The sequence below is a fragment of the Dermacentor albipictus genome, chromosome 3 (genome assembly GCF_038994185.2).
Source record: "Dermacentor albipictus isolate Rhodes 1998 colony chromosome 3, USDA_Dalb.pri_finalv2, whole genome shotgun sequence".
Classification (NCBI taxonomy): domain Eukaryota; kingdom Metazoa; phylum Arthropoda; class Arachnida; order Ixodida; family Ixodidae; genus Dermacentor; species Dermacentor albipictus.
In genome coordinates this window covers 53,309,025-53,327,658 of record NC_091823.1, presented here as the reverse complement: position 1 = coordinate 53,327,658, position 18,634 = coordinate 53,309,025, and the positions used below count along the sequence as shown (strand labels likewise).

The following is an 18,634-nucleotide window of genomic DNA, read 5'->3' as shown; positions in this document are numbered from 1 at the left end:
CAACGTTCTTATCCGCAATATAGTCAAGAGGGCTCTCGGGCTACCCATCAGGACCCATACCGAAGATCTCTTGAAGCTGGGGGTACATAACACCACCGAGGAGATTGCCGAAGCCCAAGAACGCATGTAACTCAGTCGCCTGGCCACCCAGCGGCAGGTAAACGCATCCTCGAAGAGCTGGGTTACCACCCTGCGGAATTCTCGATGGTCAGTACCCCGATCCCTAGGTGCATTCGAGACAAGTTCGTAGTGGCCCCTGTGCCCCGAAACGTCCATACCGTCGATAACGAGGGCAGACGCAAGGCCAGAGCAGCAGCCATCCTCAAACAGATCAAGCGACACGACATTAGCGCAAGCTTCGTCGACGCTGCGGAGTACAGAGAAGGGAAGCCCTTTCCCGTCACATTTCCAATAGCGCCTCGATTCGCACTTCAGACCCCGGAGTCGCCGAGCAGGTCGCCATCGCCCTCGCCCTGCTAGACGGTCGTGGGTCCGAAATCTATTGTGATTCCAAAACGGCAGTTAGGGCTTTTCAAAAGGGTTGCATCGCCAAGGAAGCTGTTCGTCTTCTTAGCGGCTCGAGTCCACAAGCTCTCACAAACCATTCAATTCACTGGTTTCCCGCTCACGTAGGATCGGTCGAGGGTGCTCCCCCGAACCTCAATGAGTCTGCCCACGAGGCTGCGCGTGACCTCACCGACCGCGCTTCCTCCATAAGGAGCACTGACTCCCCTCCTCTCTGCGGTCACAGGGACGCTCCCGCTACTCAACGAGATTGTTAAATATTTCTACATATCCAGAAGGGTCTTTCCACCCCCTCACCCCATGTTGAATAGGGCGCAAGCCATTTCGCTTAGGCTCCTACAGACCAGCACATGTCCGTGTATGCCCGCTCTCCACGAGGCTTACCCCGACGTGTATCGCGACGACGCCTGCCCGTCCTGCGGCCAGACCTCCACTCTACCTCACCTACCTCTACCGCACATGCTCTGGGAGTGCGGGTCGACATACCCCAAGTTTATCAAGGAGGAGTGGGACTCGCCTTTGCGTAGCCCCACTCTAGAAAAGCAAATCGTGGCCGTCTGGCGTGCCCGCGACCGGGCCGGTGGGCTAGACCTGCAGGTCCCGACGTGGGACTAGCCGGGTGCGCGACGACTTCGCGTACTCGCCGGACCTACAATAAAGTTTATTCACTCACTCACTCACTGCAGCATGATTTCTCGCACATATATAAATGCACACTTGGCATCCGGCGTGCACCCGCAGTACGAGACGAAATTAGATTGTAGCAGTGGATATGTACTAGCAGCATGTACTAAGTTGTGCGTTTTCGTGCCATAGAGAGGCCAAACTTTTGAGTTGTTCGATTAGCCCTATAGGTGATTTCTGATCCCCCGTCTATGTGCCTTTGTTGATGCACAAATTAGTGTGGATCTGTGCACATACCGCGCACGCATTGGTTTGTTTGCATGCCGCAGTCACAGTAGGGTTGAACTTTTACATGGAAGCTCGTGCTTCATTCACGCGCTTTGCCCCAGACCCTCATCGACAGTGATGTCCATTTGTCTCGCTCTGCCCTTGCTTCGACCTGGAGACGTGCAAAGTAACCCCGCGATTAAGGACGTGCTGACCTTTCTGAAAGAGTTTTGTGAAGGATTTCATCCGATCTAATACAAGTTAAGCAACAAATTGCAAGCTTAAATACCCGGTTTTTTTTGACATCATATACATACAAACTATACATACATACGCACACACACACACACACACACACACACACACACACACACACACACACACACACATATCTATATCTATATATCTATATATCTATATATATATATATATAGCGATGGTGTCATTTTCATTAGTACACAAAGACGAATCTTTAATCATATAAATATGTGTTCATAAACTCGAATATGGTTCATAAAACTCGAATAACTTGTGGCAAAGTCAGGCCTCCATCCGGCAGTAACAGGTGCTTTATTTCCGAGTGAAGTCGCTACAGGTCATTATTTAGCCCCATGCCACGCCAGCGAATGCACCGTATAGAACAGATGGTTCGTGTAACCAGCAATCACAAAAATCTCTAATATAGCAGGTATAAAACTAATGCCCTTAGCAGAACGGAGCGAAAAGGGTAAAACGAGATTCTGACAACATATCCAATACGAGGTTTCCTGCAGACCATTCCAACGAAGTTAGCCGTTTTATGCTTCAAGGGCGTGTTTTTAGGCAGAGTAAATCAACGACACGCGAGGCCTGCAATTACGCTCACTATATAGCCTACTGCGCCAGGTGAATGACTTATACGCGTACAGCGTATAATGGTCTATTAGTATCCGAGGAAAAAAATTTCTATAGAGTGTGCGCTCGTCAGCCATGACAAGCGCTGCTTGAATTAACGCCGTCGCACCCTCTCGAGGACTTCGGCGAGGTTCTCGTTGCAGATGTCGGAGTAGCGCACAAATCCGTAGTGCGATCCATCCTTCAGCTCGATTGCTTTCACTATGTCGGAACCACCTGCAAGTGGGCAAGAGATCGGTGATGTCACGAAGGCACGATTATGTGACAAATACTGTCATTCGCTTGGGCCTAAAACTTCTTCCTTTTCTTTTTAAAAAAATGCAGCTTCAAAGAGCACCGCAGGAGACGGAGAATGGTAAAAGTGGTGTCTGCATGACTTTCCAAGGAAAGGAAGTTCGACAACTGTACTTGTATATTTGTTGAGGTGCGCATTATTTGAGTCGTCAATTAGGCATGCAAACTAACACTCTTGCCTCACGAATTTAGGTAATGCCAAGAAACTGGTCAAAGCTGCCTTCCCCGCGCGATGGCTGTGCGATTTCTAGCGCTGTTGTACACAGGAAAAAACCCAAGATGTCAGTGCAGGCATCCTTACCCCTCCGGAGGAGATGCCCGCCCGAGTCGTATAACCAGGTCCGCTCGGGGTCGCTGCCCAACCTCTGCAGCAACGTGCGGTTGTCTTCCTTTGACAAAAGTTTGTCGTTGTCGCTGACCATCACGAGGGTGGGCATTGCGCGGTGCCGAATTGTGGCTAACTGTTGCTCAACCTGCGAGGATGGCGGCAGTGGTATTGGTAGATCTAACGGTATAGGACGCCACAGAGTTTCATCACAGCTACGCACATGAGAGGAGCGGTAATTCAGGTCCCAGAATCAATTTCGTGAACGCTCGGTGAGCAGATAAATTAGTATTTTCACGTTTGCCGATTGGTTATAGCCAGTGTTCATATTTTTATTTTCCACTCTGACAGACCGTCGCGCCTACATTTCTTGCCTGGTGTTAACAGCGCGAAATGTACACGGGACACGAGACGAGAAGACGACACCACAAGCGCTTGTGGTGTTGTCTCGTGTCCCGTCCACGTTTAGCGCTGTTAACACCAGGATGGAAAGCCAACAAGCCCAAGCTGCTATTCTAGCGAAATACGGTTCTTGAACAATGTAACCTCCTACTGCATAAGTATGCAAGCTTTGCAACATTTCATGCGATCCTTTCAAATCTGAAATAATTGGAGATCATTTTTTGCGTGCGCTAGCTTTACCTCGTTGGAATGAGGCCGTAATTCAGGTGCGTCAACTTGCGCCGCAGTAATCACCGGGCTCTGTATGGTGTTATCTCTTACAACGTAGGTAAAGCTTTAAGAACTATAAGAACGGATAAAAAAAAAGAAGGACTGCATATTCGCAAACCCGATGTTCCTCGTATCCGATGCCCGAGTGGTAGCCGAAGAAAACGTCGTGCGCCCGGCCCCTACTCGGGTGCCTGCTCAACGACATGACCGCTTGGAAGAGGGGCGTGAGGATGGACGTCACGCGTCGACTCTTCATCGCCCATCTAACTGCAGGGTTGAAGAGCAGAGGGTTGCTGGAGCCCCTGCGTATGGGTGAAACGCGGAGCGGGCTCGTTTACTTGCGCCGTCTGCGAGCCGTGTTGCACACATGGTATGAAAAGAGATAGACATAGATCATCCACTAGCTTCCGCTTTGCGAAAATGGACATGTGTTAAACTGGTAGACTGCAACGGCGATTTGCTAATGTCCTTTGTTCTATCGAGGAAGAGTCCCACGCAACGAGTGTAAAGCCTTCGGAAACGGCCCACCCATTCTTGCGAGCAGCTAGCTCAAAGGTCAACCCATTCACTGCTCCTCGGTCAGTGCGCGTACCAAGTTGAACGCATGACCGTCGGGGTCTCTGCATGAAGACTTACTTAAGTATCGTAGTAAGTTGGGCGAGCTGATAAGGTTGCACGTGTACATACAGCGCCAACGCTACTCTAAAATACTAGCAATAAAGTTCCATTCGTGAAGAATTTCGCTCATACAGGCGAACGCTTAAAGCTCGCAAACGAGCAGGATTGCCGCATCCGATTGGATGCGCTGACCTGAAGTGTCGCGTTGCGATGGGCATAAGCAGGGCCAAGGACTTCACATCAATCTCGGTTTCCTCGGCCACCAGCTGCACCGCGGGTGTACTTCCGCTGCTGTGGCTGACCAGCATGTCGATCCTGCACAGGAGCGCCCCACGAACGTGCATGCGTGGATTCAGCAAACGGTACGCGCTAGAGTTCCGGGAAAGAGAAAAACTGCGCCGATTTTCGCTTGAGTTTCACAAATATAAAATATTTATTGGTGACTTATTGCGGTGTTTCGAGTAGTTGTCAATAAGCAACCCCGCGGTGTTCTTTGTCGGCAGAGGTAAAAGAGGTCGTCGCTCTCCATAGTACTCACTTCTTGATGTCAAGTTTCTTGAGGAAATCGACGAGTAGACTTGTTTTCTCGTCGCAGCTATGCCACCAGTAGCCGGTCTCCAAGCTGAACGCAAAGTCTGGTGCGAAAACGAAAGAAAAGGCTACGTATTAAGTAGAGTCGCAAACGTCAATTTGAGAGCGTTCAAAGGAGTCGTATTTTTACCTCCCACGCATACTAGGCGCCACGAAGAATTGGGAAAAGGTAAAGAAATGTGTAAGAGCTCGAATGCTTAATAGAGCAGAATAGAAATATAGCTAAGCCGCAACACCGGACATAAAGCATGTTTCTCCCTTCAAGTGACCACAAAACATGGCGAACAGTGCAGATGACAGGACATTAGGTATATACAAACAGGACAGATACGTTGTTTGTACATCTCCTTGTCCTTTCGTCTGCGCTGTCAAACAGACTAGGCTACGTTGAAGCGCCTGCGCTAATTTTCCTTTATTGTTTTTTTAACCTGTTAAAACCGTTATCCCTAATCGTCTCATACCTTTTGTACATCTGTACGAGTTCAAAGGACCAGTAACGTAGTCCCGTGTCAGTTATGGGATACCTGCACATTAGCACTGCGGCTCCTGAACTCTAGCAAAGGTCCCTCGATAGACTCCGCGTGGATCTGCACCGTTGACACACTTAATGAGGAGCGTAGCCTTCGAAAGAGCCTCCGGAAGCGTTGCGTGATACATTTTTGTATGTCTACGCGAAGCTGCGTTCGTGGCTCTGGTCTGGATCTGCAGATGCTTTTTTTTCTTTTTGTCAAAAAATTTCTCGATTATGAAGTGTCAAAACCACGTTCTCATTAGGAGGCACGTCGTGGAGGGGGAGTCCGGATTAATTTTGACCACATGCAATTCTTCAACGTGCACCCAATTCACGGTACACGAGCGTTTTTGCATTTAACTCCCATCGAAAGGAAGCCGCGGAAGCAGGGATTAGATTCCGTGGCCTCGTGCTTAGCGGCGCAACGCCAAAGCCACTGAGCAACCACGGCGGGTTTCTGGGCTGCGAATGGTTCTGTTAGAGGCACTGAAGGGATTTCCCTTGGTGTGGCCGGAGCTTCTGCTGCCGGTGAGGCGGACGGAGCTCCCGGAGCTATGTGTGCGCGCGCGTGCTTGGGCCTACAAGCCTGGGAGATCAGTTGCGCATTTCTAAAAATTCATTTCACCGATGTGCCCCTGCTGCAATATTCTCCCTGTAGTTCGAAGCCGCGATATAGCAGCAACGAGAGGTTAACAATGCACAACGATCGTAACAGCATGTATATCGTTCTGCTACGGAATAAGTTGCATTGTTTACTTTTACAAGAGTTACAATCGTTATCTGTACATAAACTGCCAAATTTTCTAGTTTCCTGGACTCAGTTTCCGTCCTCGAGTGAAGCAGTTTTGGTTAGTAGTAACAGCATACCGAAGGGTGTGAACTACACTTGTCCAGTTGTCGAGCGGCCGGCTGACAGCGCGAGCGTCCGCAGCAGTGGTAGCTGCTGGGTTATAAATCTGTTCTATAGCGATCTCTTTGCTCTATAGGTCGAGCATATGGCACGGCCATGTGCGTTGTCTTATTGCAGCGTTATCCATTTGTTCTGGTTTTTTCGCGCGAATTAAAGCGACTAAATCGGCCGATTGACCCCTCCAGACAAGTTCGGGACGTCCTCTGCGACGCACTCACCTATGTTACAGAAGTTCTGTCCCCACAAATAGCCGCCATGTTCTTTTTATGCGATCGCCTTTGAGTATTACTGATGTACAGGGAAAAGAGGCAATGCCCAAGATCAAGGCTTATGTGTCATGCTGGCTTACCGACCACACTGACCGCTTTGTTGAACCACGCCATCGTCGGTCTCATACGGGAGGTTAACGCAGGCATAGCACAGAACGATGCGATGCTGGTGCCAGACGCAAATGATCTAATGCTTGACACTTAAATGTTTTGGGCTTGCAATGCGTTGGTCGGACCCGAGCCCTATGTTTCATTTCCTACGCCAAGCGATCAGATAGTACATTTTCCAATTCACGCGGGCAATTCACAAACGCTGTTGCTCTTCGTCGAGTGGAAAACGATGCAGCCAAACTAGTTAACCCGCACACTATTTCTGCTCTACCTTCTGCTGCGCCCAAAGGCTACGCAGTGGTTTCGCGACGACAGTGCATGAACTGACATCACATAAATGTTTTGGGGAACGAGCTAAAACATTCAAATCGTTCCGCGCAGTGGCGTAGCTAGGTCGTCTGGCACCCGGGGCCCATAGGTCTTCTGTCACCCCCCCCCCCCCCCCCGGGTGTAGCCGGCGGAAAGAGGGGTGTCTTCAGACGTATATGACACCCCCCCCCCACCCATTGGCCCCTTGCACCCGGGGCCCACGGCCCCCCGGCCCCCCCTGTTGCTACGCCACTGGTTCCGCGGCACACGACGTGAACGCATTCAAGCAGCAACGCGCCGGCTCGCACAAGCCAGATAGCACGAAAATCTCGCAGGGTGGCCCTTTCCTCCTCTCCCGTCGAAAAAGGCCTATAGTAGTGTAAGGTCGCTCTGATTGTTCGGGTTCCTAAGTCTCACGAATTGGCCTCGTGCTTTGTGTATAAAGAGGGGGTTCACTTCCCCCCATGTCAGCGGGGCGACAGTTGCTGTGTTATGTGGGGTCACAGGCAACGCGCGGGGTTGGGTGACGCGTCGCGGCAGGTGCCAGGCGGGCGTGTGCCGATTCCTGGAAGTCAGTATTGTGCGCACGATGTTGGCAGTCCGCCGACGGGTCACACAGACCAGCGCTGAAACGAACCGCTGTACAAAAGGTATTGTGGGTTTGGCGCCCGAGTCCCTGACTAATTGGAGGCGCCGCCGAGGTTAAGAAGGACTTAGCAACTCTGACCCCGTGCCGCATGCAGTGAGCATGGACCTAATCTGCTACGCGTCCGGAACGTAATCGCCAGCCTTGTTGTTGGGTGCGACTGCCTGTGTGGTGTCGAAGGCCAGCTTACCGTGCACGCTGTAGGAATGCGGTGCACACGTAAAGAGTGCATTCAGACGACGGCGTCTTGGAAACACGCACTCGGAGAACTTTGTCTTGTAGACAATAAGTTTGAAGGACAAGGAGGGTCATCCGTCTCCCGCACGGCCAAACTCTGAGTACAGCGGCACTTCGTGGTGCTGATGCCCCTGCTTCCGAGACATTTGCGGCCTAGACGCCGTTGGGATTTGAAACGGTCTAGCGATAACTTGTGCGGGCCTGGCGTGTTTTGCTGAGCCCGCCACTAACTACGGAGAAATGAGAGGGCAACGGAGTTTTGGCGAAGAAGGAAAAGAGCTTTGTTTTCCAATATGTTTATTATTGAGAGTAAGCCCATCCCTGTGGGTTGTGGCTTAACAAACGGTTGACTCTGATTGGCAACTGAACCTGTGGGACGGGCCAACGGCCCTACCGCCTTTTTTTCTTTGTATATTTGGGCTATAAAAATCGGGAGGACATGTTGTCCCTCAGACTTGGCTGAAATCAGGATTGCTGATAGATCAGTGAGCCTCCGTACTATGTACGTTAAAACGAGTCTGGGCTCTAACAGTCATTGAGACAGTAGAAGAGTGAGACTTTGTTTCTCAATTGTTCAAGTTTGTAATGTATTTGTTTTGCCTGCCATGTATATAGAAATGTTTGCCTATAAATATTTCTTGTACATTTGACCTCATCGTTTCCTGCCTGCGTTTGATCAACTGCCGATCATCATCCGAGACGCTTCAAGATCCAACGGTGAAGCGAGGACGGAGAACGAACGAAACTTTACTAGTAGGAAAAAGTGAGTGTTGCTATTGAGCAGGACATGCTACTCCGAAACCTTTAACTGAATTTGACGTTATCGCCGTTTTTTGCACGTGTCATCTTCCTGATTAATTGCGTAATGCAGGAGACGTAGTGCAGCAAATACAGAACGCAATCCAGGCAGTTACACATACAACAAGTTTTAGTTAATGTGGCTCAGAGCTTGACGTTTGTTCTGCGATTACACTTTTGCACAAAGTTGTCAGGAGGGTCCGTGAATGACAAGAGGTCCATGAGGCTTTATGACGATTGAATGTTCCACTGTTTCAGCTGCGTTTTTGCGGTTAATTCCACTCTCTATGCCTCAGCCGCAATCCAGGCGCCCACCCAACGCTTCCCCATCTCATCGCGGACTAACTCGTGATTCACTCCTAACCTCACTACAATAGATTCCTGCTGCAAGTGACACATTTTTGTAAAAGGAGCGGTGTCCAACACGAAATTACAAAATATATGAAACGGTCTTCAATATCTTAACATATTACTTCCTTAATTGTCATAATAAATATGCAGAAACATGCCACAGTGAAACAGTCATTTTTATGCGGAACGCCGTTCCACATAGCCGGATCTATTATCTGTAACATTCTTGCAAATGCCTGTAACTGGAACCATGTGTTTAAGCATCGTCCAACATACGCTTTGGATACTTAACCATGGGACGATTCGCATCACGAGCGGTTGTTGGTGAGGCGGCAGTGACATCCTGAGTGCGGTGTGGGCAAAAGAATCGCATTGTAAGACGGCCGTTTCCTTTGCGCAGACCAAGGACTGACGGCAGCGTGATCAAAGCTTTGAAACATCACGTTCTGCAGCTGCAGGTGGCTTGTATACGCCCGGAGCCGTGTGGCGTGCGATGCACGTAGCCACTGAAGATGGAAATCGGTTTTGTTTTTTTACAGCGAACCTGTTTATGCGGACCATGTGCCCTCGTTGTCGAACTTCGCTAAAAAGGGGCCTCGTGACATAGCGGGAGAAGAAAGGAAGTGCTCAAAAGTGAGAATGCTATCTTATTCGCGAATGTTATACGGTTTTGACACGGTGCATTTCTGGCTATCGAGCCAGATCGGCACCGAAGTTATCGACGATTGATTCCACCCTGCCGCGAAACAAGCAAATGCTGTGCTGGCGGTTTGTGGCCAAAGAACAGTGCCCAGCGATTGAAACGCTATACAAGGAACGCGTGGCTGCCGGCGCTTCTTGCTGGCGCAAGAGGTGCAATCGTCAAAACGATTGCAGCGCCCGCATCTCCAGTGGTGGGCTTCTCGCCCAATATAAGGAGCTTTGGATTAGTGGTTCCGCACAACTATGAGAGAACTATGAGTAGTTCGTCCTCGGGAGGAAGAAGCTGCCTACCGCGAGCGTGAGCGAGAGTTTGTTCGTGAACGTCGTCGTAGGGCCTGTCTCAAGCGTGCGCAATAAAAGAAGAATAAAGCACTCAAGCATGCTCACCACGCGGAGCACGAAAAAGCAAAAACGAGGTGAAAGAATGGTGAAACAACATATTTACAATATAGACTGCTTGCGAAGTTTGAAGTGCACGGTGTAACACTCGGCGTAGCTAACGCAGCTTCGCTGTTCGACCATCTTCACACACTGGAAGGGGCGGTGATTTTTTCGTTTTTTGTGTCTTCCTTCGTGCACTCAGTGCTCGCACGGTTGCATGCGCGAAGTTCTATGCGCGTGTGCGACTGAAGCTATCCGGTTAAAGCAAGACCCATGCGTGGCCTTGCAGATCCTTTTCCATCGTCGGAAAAGCTGTGTACCTGCGATATGGCCACAGAAGATCTCCGGTCGCACCTTATCGTAGTTGTTTTCCCCGTTAAATATACAGTTCATCCCGTACAATGTTACAGAAGATATGCTCTCCCGATGTTCGAACAGAAAACGCGCTACACGTCTCGAGCCCACATGCATAATTTATTGTGCATTTTACTCTGAAACATATCTTAAATGTAGCGCCTAGCTCCACAGCGGGTGCTGGTAGGCGAGACATTCTAAAGCGGCGGGCAACTACGGCCTGTCGCTCTTTCTTGCCCGCTGAACTCAGTAGTACAGCTGCAGAAACCGGAAGTGTTCCAATGCCACTGTTTTGTCAAGCGGTGAGCAGGCTTACCGGGCCAGTTGAAGCAAAGAACGTCCACACCGTTCTGGTCGAGGAAAGGGATGTTGTAGCTGTAGTCCTGGTACTGTCCCGGCGCCCCTGTGAGCAGCACGGACAGCGGTCGCTCATTCCGGTCTCCACGCTCGATGCGGTCCAGCCCAGTGTGGATGTACACAACCGGCACACGAGCGCCCGTATCGGGTGCCCCCTGGTAGCCGCGGCGACCCTCGGCGCGCCATTTCTGCATCGCGGAAAGTGCAGACTGTTTTGGCTCTATTCATGGAGGGCTCTATCTACCAGGAGGAAGCGTAGTAACAGCGCGCAAGAAAGCGAGGTACGAACATAAACTAGACATAACACATTGCTGTATGCGCTATGCGCATGAGTGTATTGCGTCACTCAGCAAGTATTCTCAAGCCATCTCTCGGTGAAGCTATTCCCCTCGCCTTTTCTCTCTAAAAACGTCGGCACTATGCGACCCTGCTAGGTGGACTCAGCCCCCTATGTGCTTGGTTCCCTGCAGTTTTTAATTGACGCGCACTTGTTCGGGTCCTTTTCCAACACCCCTCTTTGTACGTATGCTGCCGATCTGCTTGGGCAACTTTGATTGTTTATTGCAACGTGTACTTTTACCGTCTTCGTTGCAGCATGCGAGTACAGCAGTCGCAGCCGTTGTCTTTTGGGAAGTGAGTGCGCCGAGCGCGACTATCGGGGCGGCGGAAGGCCCTTAAAGCTGACCGCGTGTTGGGGCGACTCTTGGTCTCAAATGGGCTGCGCAATGCTCATATCTTAGTCATTTCCTTCCGCCATGGCCCTAGACTATGCGAAAGACACCGAGGTTACAGAAAAAATGCGGCAGACCCAAAGCATGTTCCCACTTAAAGCTATAGTTCACATGGCCTCGGTGCATGCGACGTGGATGCACTTGTGACTTGTAGTTACGCCTTGCGAACGGTGCAGACAGCGAAATCTCCGCGATACTCCAGAAACTTTTAAATGCTAGAATACCAAAGATGAGGGGAAGAGCACGGATGACGCCTAGTCTCAGTGTCTCGGTAGCATGGTTACGATGGCGCGCACGCACGCACACAAGCACGCACGCAACTTAAAAAGCTGGTGCTGGATACGTGGAAAAAGTCTGGCGGTCCCATACCGCCAACTTCCCATCAAGTGAGTGTCCTTCCGAACCACTGGAACTACTGTAGCTGTCGAGCACAGAACTGGAAGTGCACTTTTACCTATTTTACCAGTAGGCAACCGGCGCCATACTTGAAACTTCCGTGTAGACAGCATAAAGGGGTACAGTGTCAAAAGTACAAGGAGGATAGAAGAGTGGGCACCAGAAGCACTGTCAACGCATATTTTGTAAGACCTTTTCTTTTTTGCGTTGTACTCTTCATCCCGAATATGTATCAACTTCCGAAACTTTCCATCTTATAGCTTCCGTAGACACTAGAGGGCGCCACTGTTCCATACTAGTTTTTTGTAAGAACTACTGATATGAACATGGCCTCCGAGATCAGATCTCGGAGGCCATGGTACAAGCAGCCAAATACGGCTATCGCTTTTGCAAACATACTAACCTTGTAGAGGTCACCGCACGTGGCGATCTCGATGCGCCGTTCCTTGTAAGGGAGCGGAGGCGCGTCACGCAGCAGCTGTCGAATGCTCCTCGCAATGGGCTTAGCAGCGCCAGCCTGATGAACGCACCGCTGGTGACGCGAGCGCGGATCCCGAGCCACGGCATTGGAGCCCAAGCCGTTGCTCTTCGCCGAGGCAACGGGACGCCAGGCAGCCGCAGAGTGTTGGAGGCGCACTGCGTGTTGTGCAGAGCGCTGGAGGAGGAGGAGAGCCTGCTGGCGTGGTGCGAGCACAGCGACCCGCACGAGGCGGGACGGCGCAACGCCTGCGTCACGAAACAGGCAAGTTAGATCACTAGAAACGCGAAGTCGGATCATGACTTGGCGTGGTTCAATAGTCAGTATAGAACCAGCTCAAATATAAGAGCCAGGTACAACCCTTTACAACCGAATAATTCGTCACAAGCTCCGCCCACAATACCGCACTGCAATTACCCGACCTGTCATCTGTGCCTCCCTCTTCCGTAACGTAGCTCCCTCAAAACATTCCCTCGCCACGAACATTCATGTGAGTTCAAACTAATCACCTCTAGTACATCTGTACGTCTTCGTTTTGCTGTAGCACTTATATCCTGTATTCATGTAGCTTTATTCTTTTGTTATTGAATATTTTTTGTAGCAACGAACCACCTTTGCGGCGTATGACCCTTACGCGCCGCGGTAGCCCCGTAGCTATGGCGTTGAGCTGCTGAACACGAGGTTTCGGGTTCGACCCCCGTCTCATTTCGATGGAGGTGTAATGCAAAAGCACCCGTGTACTTAGATTTAGGTGCACATCAGAAAACTCCGGGCGTTCAACATTAATCCAGAGGCCCCACTACGGCGTGTCTCACAAGGTCGTGGTTTAGGAAGGTAAGATCCCGGATTTTTTAGAGCGCAGCTCTTTGGCGTCCGTTCCTGGGTTTCGCGTCATCGTCGGCGTTGTCGTCGGCCTCGTAACCAGCTCCGCCCCCCTTTCATCCCCCCAGCGCTAGCAGCGACCGACTGATACCGCTGGATGCCGCTGACGCCGCTAGAGAGTCAAGATAACGTGACTGCATAGAACACCGTCGCCGCCATGCAGAAAGAGGAGGAAAGGGTCCCCCCCCCCCTGTTTTTGTGTGGCGGATAGGGTGCTCTTCAGTTGCCGACGCGCCGGTTATTTCACGTAGGCCCCGGCACGTCGACGAATACGTGACCACCTTCCCACGGCTAGACCTGGTTCTTAGCGCTGCGGAAGCGAGGGTATCATATTGTTTGTGTCGGCATCGGCGGCGTTGTCCCTGAAACCAACTCCGCAGCTGGGGTTGACTCACTATCGGCGTCAGCGGCATCAGTCAGTCGCTGCTATCTCTTCCCTCCTCCCTTTATCGTGTTGTCCGCTTGCTGCGCGCGCTTCTGCCCCCATCGTTTGCCGCTGGGTGTACACGCCGCCCCCCTCCCCCCTCTTCCTGCGAGTCTCCGGTTGTCAAAGCGCCAGCTCGAACTTAATTCCTTTCTTCGCTCCTCCTCCAATGCAACCCCTGTGCTGTGGCAATCAAAGAGCCAGATCGGTGGCGGCGGATCTGTATATGTGCACCGTCCGAGCCGAAATTGCCGCTGCCGTTCGCCCTGTGCGGTGGCAATCAGAGAGCCAGATCGGTGGCGGCGGATCTGTATATGTGCACCGCCCGAGCCGAAATTGCCGCTGCCGTTCGCCACTGCGAAATTATCTGCCAGTTCTTTCTGAGCCATGAGCGAGACGACCGATGGAAGTCCTCCGTCTGCTACTTATGCGGGAGAACATACCGTTCCTCTCGCTCGTAACGCGTCCCACGGCTGTGACAACCTCGCGAGGCACTTGTATAGATCTCGTCTTTGAGAATCAAGCATTGGTGTACCAAGTCGAACATATATCAGTCTATTTCTCCGACCACAAAGCTTCTTTCATGACTGTCAAGAACTGTTAGTGGAGTCTTTGTTAAAGGAATACGTGTGAAAAATAAAAAAAAAAATTCTGTGATAGCGCATACATGTGTTGCTCGATTTCTTTGCCTCAATCTATCGAAAAGGTGAAACAGCTTATTTGCTGCGCTCAAATTTCGCATTAGGAAGTAACGTAATCGTCGGAAATTTTTTTTATAGCGAAACTGCTAGCCTCTCGGTAGTCGCATTTATTCGCGTCCATCCGTGAAGAAATTTATCAACATCAGCAATGGCTCATGCCTCCCTAAGCAAGCAAAATACAATGGTTCATCCCCATCGTAATGCAGAGGCTACAAGCACTCAGCAAAGTGAAGCGAACAGTGCATACATTCATTGGAATTACGCATATCATCATCAGCAATGACTCGTACCTCCATAAGCAAGCAAAAAACTTGCCGCAGGTGGGGAATGATACCACGTCTTCGCATTACGCGCATAATGCGCAGAGGGGGTAATTTGGACGTATCCGCATTGGCATTATTTCGCTCTGGCGAGAAAAAAACGTGCGGTGCGCTCTGAAAACGAGACGGCTGGGAACTCCACGTCAGTTTTCAAGAGGTCTACCAAACTTATGCTTACGTAACGACTTTCTTTTTATGTAGAACTCTTACACAGGGAAGAGCTGCAAGTCGTTCCTAAGCCTCTCCGCAAGGAAATGTTGCAAGTCTGCCCCGACGAAGATACCTCGGGCCACCCCAGCTATACGTGAGCATAGGCACGAATCAACGACAAGTATGACTGGCGAAGGCTCGCAAAATATCTGAAGCTTTGAAATCGAACGTGGTTTTGACTGGTTTTGACGAGAAGTAACCCCGAACAAACCCGCCGGAATATTTTTGAAATACCGGAAGCGCCGTTTGATCGAGATGGGATTGATCTTCTGGGTCCACTTCCAATGTCTGTTATTTGAAATAGAGGGGTCATCATCGTGGTAAAGCAGCTCATACGATGCACGGAAACCAAGACACTCCCGAATGATACAGCAGCTGAAGAGACAAGATTTTTCTTCGAGAACACTGTTCTGAGGCACGCCACGCAATCGGTTATCATAACAGGCAGATAAACCACATTTACAGCTGAGCTGAGGAGGAGTGTACTCACGCTCAATGACACGGTGCGTAAGGCGACGACAGCTCGTCAACCACAAACGAATCGGCTTACAGAACCACTCAACAAGACCCTCGTATATATACATAAGACAGGATCCGCATTTACGTCAACGCGGAGATCGTCGTGAAGTCGGTCTGATCAGCAAGGTCGTAAATATTTATCTCGATGCTTAGTATAGCGAGTCATCAAAAATGGAATAGCACAGCATTTCGCAACGGCCACTAAATTTATTTTCGAAAGAAACCTCCCATCACATCCAGATATGTAAGCGCAAGGGTTCTGTTGCGCATAAAAGGGCGCCATAAGGAAATTGGAAAATTTTACTACACTGCAGGCCAGAGAGAAGACCTCCGAGAGCATACACCTCCCTATCCGCTGCATGTGATCAGCACATGAAAACACTTAAAGACGACGAGAGAGGAGACGTTTGATGACTTCGTCAAATGTTCTTCGACTTTATGCCAGAAATATGCGAACGGCACTTTCGGTAACTTTATTCGGACGTCTGAAAATCTATGTACAGCCATTTTCTTCACAAAGTAATAATCCCACAACAGACGAACGTCTTTGTGGCGAATCGCAGTCCCACTCTTTTTTCTTGTGCCGTAACCCTCGTGTTGAAACCCAGTTACATTGAAGAGAGTAATACTTCGTGAAGGAACCCTTACCTGGTGGCAGCATCTTGCTATGAAGTACTTCGAGATGTGTCTGCGTGTTCCAATCGCGTGGGCGGTGCAAGGCAGAGCGACACGGTCCAAAAATTGCGCGTACACGATGTTCTCTGCATTAGAGATTACCCCACACCAGGGACAAAATGCACGCAGTCCAGGTCCGAGAAAATGAAGTTAAACGTTACACATTTTGGCATGTAAAATCGTTAAAGGTAGTATAAAGGTAAGATAAGGTGATCAAACAATGAAGAAGCGCATTGAAATCATCATTTTTGTTTACCAAAAAGCCGCACGTGAATTTTCCGTCGTTCTAATTCAGTGCACGCTCCGAAGTAGAACCTGATTGCCATGGACAGAGCCCCTGCGGCAAATCGGTCAGGTATGCCGAGTTCACGTCCGCAGAGCCAGCGACACCTCGTCGATATACGTCTGTAGGGAAGGATCGCCAGCCTGGCTGGCTAGGAGAGTAGCTATAACTAAATGTGATGGCGGTTTATCAGAAGACCCACCGGGTTAATTTCTTCTGAAAATTCAGCAAAATAAATTCAATATCTTTGTGGCGCCTCCAAAAACATCACTTCTGTATACACAGGCGAAGATTTGCGGGAGAGCCTTTTGGATGTGGGAGACCTCTGTAGACATTCGCATTTTCAAAACGATAGTCGCACAAGGTCCCATGTGCCTGGTTGCATCAGCATGCGAGACGAGAGAGCGACGTTACACACTGCCCCCTTCCGTCGGAGAGGCCGCTTCTTAGAAAAAGGGAATGCAAGCGGGTCACAGAGTAGGTAGCCAAGCTTGTTGATATACGTTTACGGGCCGAAAAAAATTACGCGAAATACAGGACAAGTAAGAACACAAAAGCGGCAAGCCTTATGCTTCGTGCGCCGCAGTGATACGGACCAACTGCTGACGACAAATGGCGCCCCGCCATTGCCGACTACGTATCGGCCGTTACAAGGGAAGCCACGCAAACCTGCAAGTCATCCTAAGGTTCCTAACAGCGCAAACGAGACACGGACAACAGGAAGGTAAACTTACCCAAATTACGGCCTTGATAGTATTGAGTAATGGATGGGCTGTATATTGAATCCAGAGGTTGCTGCCAGATTGCTGTCCGTTTTCTTTATACTGCAGAACATAAGGATACAGCGCTGTGTAGGCAGCCGTGACACAGGCTATACGTGTGTGACCACTCGGTGTCATGCTATAGTATTGTCTGAGGTTTTTAAGACATTGTGTATCATGTAAGCGTCGTTCGGATCGCCATATAACACAGCGCATCAAATAGTGCACGGTTGTATGGAACAGGGCATGCGACGCACGTGACAGCTGCCACGTGTAAATCATTTGTTCTGTTCCCTCCATGGACCATCTTTCTGCCCAATTATGTGCGCACATCTTCTAGCGTTTCGTGTCTGCAAGTGCGTGTGCGCGCGAGCTTCTGCGCGAGTGGCTCTAACGTCTTCGATGATGGTGATGATGATGTACAGCATTCAGCGGCGTAAGGGCCTCTAATGTACTTATACATAGGTTGTTCAATAAAGACTGAGGGTGACGCGCTGAAATTTTTATCCCTGAAAATTATTATTCGGCACATTTATCCCTTTCTATATGCTCCACGCCTACCATTTCTACCGCGCCTAGATCACATAAGTAATCTTTTGACGCCTACTTTAAAGATCGCCTGCACTGCATTTATACGCCTGATTCCTGTCATGTTCGACGTCAAATCAATGTTGTTGTTTTTTTGCTTTCTTTCCTAACCACTCCCCAAAGCACCGCAACAACCCATTTACTCGTTTTACAGTCCAGATGTGACACTATCGAACTTCTTTAGGTACCTCAGGGTACAAAGGAACATTCCTTCGACGTAAAACAATGTATAGTTGCGGCATTGGAGGCACTTTCGAACTATAGGTGTCCAAATGTGGCTTCACTCACGTTATCTAAGACTGGTAGAGACGTCGGGACACGTGCATTTCAAGTACTGGGGGATCATATATCAATCGATAAAAGTACCAATTAACAATTTCCAGAATTCACGATTTTGGAGCATCCGCCTCAGCCTTTATTGAAGAACCCTCGTATTACGCTTGATATGTGAATATTACTGTTTCAAATAATATCTCTTTTATGTGACGCCCCCCTGACTCCGGGTTCCAGGAACAACACTGTCGATCTCGGCAAGATGGACGCGGGAGCTTCGCATCTTTTGTCAGCGCCGTTGGATGCGCCTGTGTACGCCGTGTCAGCACTGACGGGAGAGCGTCTGCTGACCGCGCACTCGTACATCGTCGGCGCAGCAGCATATGAAAGCGACGTAATTTGTTTTACTTGTAACACGTGATGCCACTGGCTTCGTTAAATTACGGGGTTTTACGTGCCGAAACCACCATCTGGTTATGAGGCACGCCGTATAGTGGGGTCTCGGAAATTTAGACCACCTGCGGGTATTTAACGTGCACCTAAATAAAAGAACACGGGTGCTTTCGCATTTCGCTCCCATCGAAATGCGGCCACTGTGGCCGGGATTCGGTGCCGCGACCTCATCCTTAGCAGCCCAACACCATAGC

At 50.0% G+C, this 18,634-nt stretch overlaps 1 protein-coding gene across 3 annotated transcripts; it reads right to left on the bottom strand.

The window, feature by feature from the left end:
- Positions 1-1,967: 1,967 nt before the first annotated feature.
- On the bottom strand, positions 1,968-17,124 carry LOC139057374 (uncharacterized). 3 transcript variants are annotated; one of them, XM_070535441.1, is made up of 9 exons: positions 17,100-17,124; positions 16,056-16,168; positions 12,277-12,599; positions 10,706-10,934; positions 4,758-4,854; positions 4,412-4,534; positions 3,720-3,903; positions 2,906-3,077; positions 2,265-2,526 (listed from the first exon to the last, which is right to left on the bottom strand). In XM_070535441.1, the coding sequence occupies exons 2-9, from the start codon at positions 16,066-16,068 to the stop codon at positions 2,405-2,407; spliced, it is 1,263 nt and encodes a 420-aa protein (XP_070391542.1). In that variant the 5' UTR covers positions 16,069-16,168; positions 17,100-17,124; the 3' UTR covers positions 2,265-2,404. The 3 variants fall into 3 exon arrangements, with proteins under 3 accessions (XP_070391543.1, XP_070391542.1, XP_070391544.1); XM_070535443.1 differs by lacking the exon at positions 2,906-3,077 and having other exon boundaries at positions 2,362-2,526; XM_070535442.1 differs by lacking the exons at positions 2,906-3,077; positions 3,720-3,903 and having other exon boundaries at positions 1,968-2,526.
- Between the last annotated feature and the right edge of the window lie 1,510 nt (positions 17,125-18,634).